This window comes from Macrobrachium nipponense, chromosome 33, assembly GCF_015104395.2.
Source record: "Macrobrachium nipponense isolate FS-2020 chromosome 33, ASM1510439v2, whole genome shotgun sequence".
Taxonomy (NCBI): domain Eukaryota; kingdom Metazoa; phylum Arthropoda; class Malacostraca; order Decapoda; family Palaemonidae; genus Macrobrachium; species Macrobrachium nipponense.
Window position 1 is genome coordinate 56,637,826 of NC_087219.1, and position 3,112 is coordinate 56,640,937.

The 3,112-nt window shown below is 34.1% G+C and overlaps 1 protein-coding gene across 1 annotated transcript in view; it reads left to right on the forward strand.

Moving 5' to 3' along the window:
* Positions 1-794: 794 nt before the first annotated feature.
* The window catches only part of LOC135202869 (galanin-like G-protein coupled receptor npr-9), a 188,162-nt gene continuing 185,844 nt past the window's right edge, over positions 795-3,112 (forward strand). The window contains 1 exon segment of the mRNA XM_064232324.1: positions 795-1,020. Coding sequence (XP_064088394.1) covers positions 795-1,020 — 226 coding nt within the window.

Genomic DNA, 3,112 nt, shown 5'->3' on the forward strand with positions numbered 1-3,112 from the left:
AATAATAATAATTATTATGTTTAATTTTCATTTCTTGCCAAGTACCGTTCTTAGATAATAATAATAATAATAATAATAAAAAAATAATAATAATAATAATAATAATAATAATAATAATATTAAAATAATAATAATTAATGTTATCAAGTCCACAATTATATATTACAATATATTTCTATGTTTTACATAGATATATATTTTAATATACAGTTGTGGATTTTTTAACAATGTGTTTTCCCGAAACTGTGAATTTCTTAATAATAATAATAATAATAATAATAATAATAATAATAATAATAATAATGACACAGATAGGATGATATGTGTCAATAGAACAGACTTGACACTGAGTGACAAAAGCAAGAAGAAAGTAGCACTCATTACGTCGCAGTACCATGAGACACCAAAGTAGCTGAGAAAGAAAGAAAGAAAGAAAGAAAGAAAGAAAGAAGTAATTGACAAGTATCAAAACCTGAAAATAGAAATAAGAAGGATATGGGATATGCCAGTGGAAATTGTACCCATAATCATAGGAACACTAGGCACGATCTCAAGGTCCCTAGAAAAACTAGAAGCCTAAGTAGCTCCAGGACTCAGGCAGGACAGCGTGCCATTAGAACGGCGCAAATAGTGAGGAAGTGATGGACTCCTAAGGAGGCAGGATGCAACCCGGAACCCCACACTATAAATACCACCCAGTCGAATAGGATGACAATAGAAAAAAAATATAATAATTGATCTGCTACAATAAGGACACGCCTTTCACTAAGATTACAGACTGCGTCCACACAACAATGGACATCTCCAGTGACCATAACGCGGAAGTCAAAATCATCGGCTTGGGATTACCTACCAAAGAGGCAAGTCATTCTGATTGCGCTGGAGTACTTCTATGGCGGAACAGGCGAGAGTCTGACAGAGCAGATCGAGGTTGCGAGGAGAATGTGGCGCAATTCAGCATCCCATTCGTGCAAGTGCCTTTGATGTCGCCGAAGAAGTATGGGACATTGCATTATTGTGGTACAACTAGATTGAACTTAGCTGCTGTCATTTTCTCTTTTCTTTGAGAGAGCTTCTTGACGCTTCTGAAGCGATGCAGTGTATCGCCAATGTCCCTTCCTCAAAGATATCAAGCCAAATCTTCCGCGCATACGCGCCAACAAACGCTTTATCTTCAGCGATGGATTTTCCTTAAATAATATATTTTTACTTATCAACCCATCTTCGCACTTTCATCAACTCTTTCGCCTTACCATACGGCTATCTGAGCCGCTTGTGGATGCTGGCAGCAATAAGAGTTTCTCCGGTCAATAAAATGGCGACTTCTCCTCGTTATGTTCTTCATAACAAGTCATTCAACAAAAGAAAATACGGACACTGTCGGTCTTAAAGTAACAATTATTCTGGTGATGTAAGGAGATCATATTTGTTTCCGAGTGAAATTGTCAGCAGGCACTACTTGTGGTATGGATGTATGTATACACACACACACACACACACACACACACACATATATATATATATTATATATATATATATATATATATATATATATATATATATATACATATATATATAATATTGTGTGTAGTATATATATATATATATATATATATATGATGTGTGTTGTGGTGTGTGTGTGTATATATATATATATATATATATATATATATATATATATATATATATATATATGTATATGTGTGTGTGTGTGTGTGTGTGTGTGTGTAGTATAAAAAAAAAAAAAATAAAAAAAATAAAATTTAATATATATGTATATATATGTTACACAATCAATTATTTATCAAAATTCACAATAAGTTTTGTCTAATTCTAACCTCCGGCTGAAACTGGTTCTGATACCCTACTGACTGCACTACTTGCTGGGCTGTTCCCGGTCTTTCTTCAGGCTAGCAGAGACTTCAATTTGTTTTGGGGGAAAAGGAACAACTTCAACAGGTCTTGTGTATCCAGCATTCCGTCATAAGGCCAGGAATTACACCCAAGCATAGACTGAAAACAGCGAAGGTTCCCAAGTACTCTTCCCTAGAACTCCTGAATAGAAATGTTTTCGTTGTCTTACAATGCGCAAGACCTGCCGGCCAGTCAATTCAGAAAATGCGAATGAAATCATGTGCATAGCATATGTTATGATGCATATATATATATATATATATATATATATATATATATATATATATATATATATATACACATACATACATATATGTAGAAGCTTAAGTCAAAGTTACCTTTTGTAATCGACTCCAGTAATACGGTGATCAAAGGGCTCTCTCTCTCTCTCTCTCTCTCTCTCTCTCTCTCTCTCTCTCTCTGCTCGAAGTAACACTAGCCGTGAATGGGAATAGAAATTAAGTTCGTTTCTGGTGAATTTTTGTTAGATTACAGCATAATACATTTTTTCGTATTTGTGTAGAACGGGTTCTTTTTTACCCTGTTCAATATCGTGCTTCAAATGGAACCCACAAGAGAAAGAGTAGCAATGAGACAGATAATTTGGTTGGAATGATAACTGGGAGTTTGAAAACTTTTAAGATTTGCCCAAGTTGATCCTCGGGTTCGGAAATCTTAGAGACGCTTAAAAACTAAGGTTTTCAGTTAATACTTCTGGTACAAAATGTAGTGCTGTTATAATACAGGGTGTCCATAAAGTCCCAGTACTACTCAGAGCCATAAATACATGTATTGGTACTGGGACTTTATGGACACCCTGTAGTGTACCTTGTCTCTTTCGCTCTCAAACAAATAACTAACAATAGCTGATAAAGGTATAACATCGGCTTCTTAATCTCCAGGGTTTGACATTTTTCCTATTTTTCTCTAAAGTTTAGCAATGTTGTATGCTTTTATTTATTCCATCCCTATAATAATAACTATTATTATAATGGTAGTCTTTCAAGGTTGTGTTCTGTGTTTATGTTTGTCCCTTTATTAAAGCATAAATGTATTGTTACTCTACCTATTCCTTTCAAGATTAAAGGTTTAGTGCTTAAAACTGCATTTTCTTGTAAGTAAAATTATATAGTACTCAGACCAAATCAGACCGCACAAAGGATGGACACGAATATATATCAAATTACTGTGAAAATAT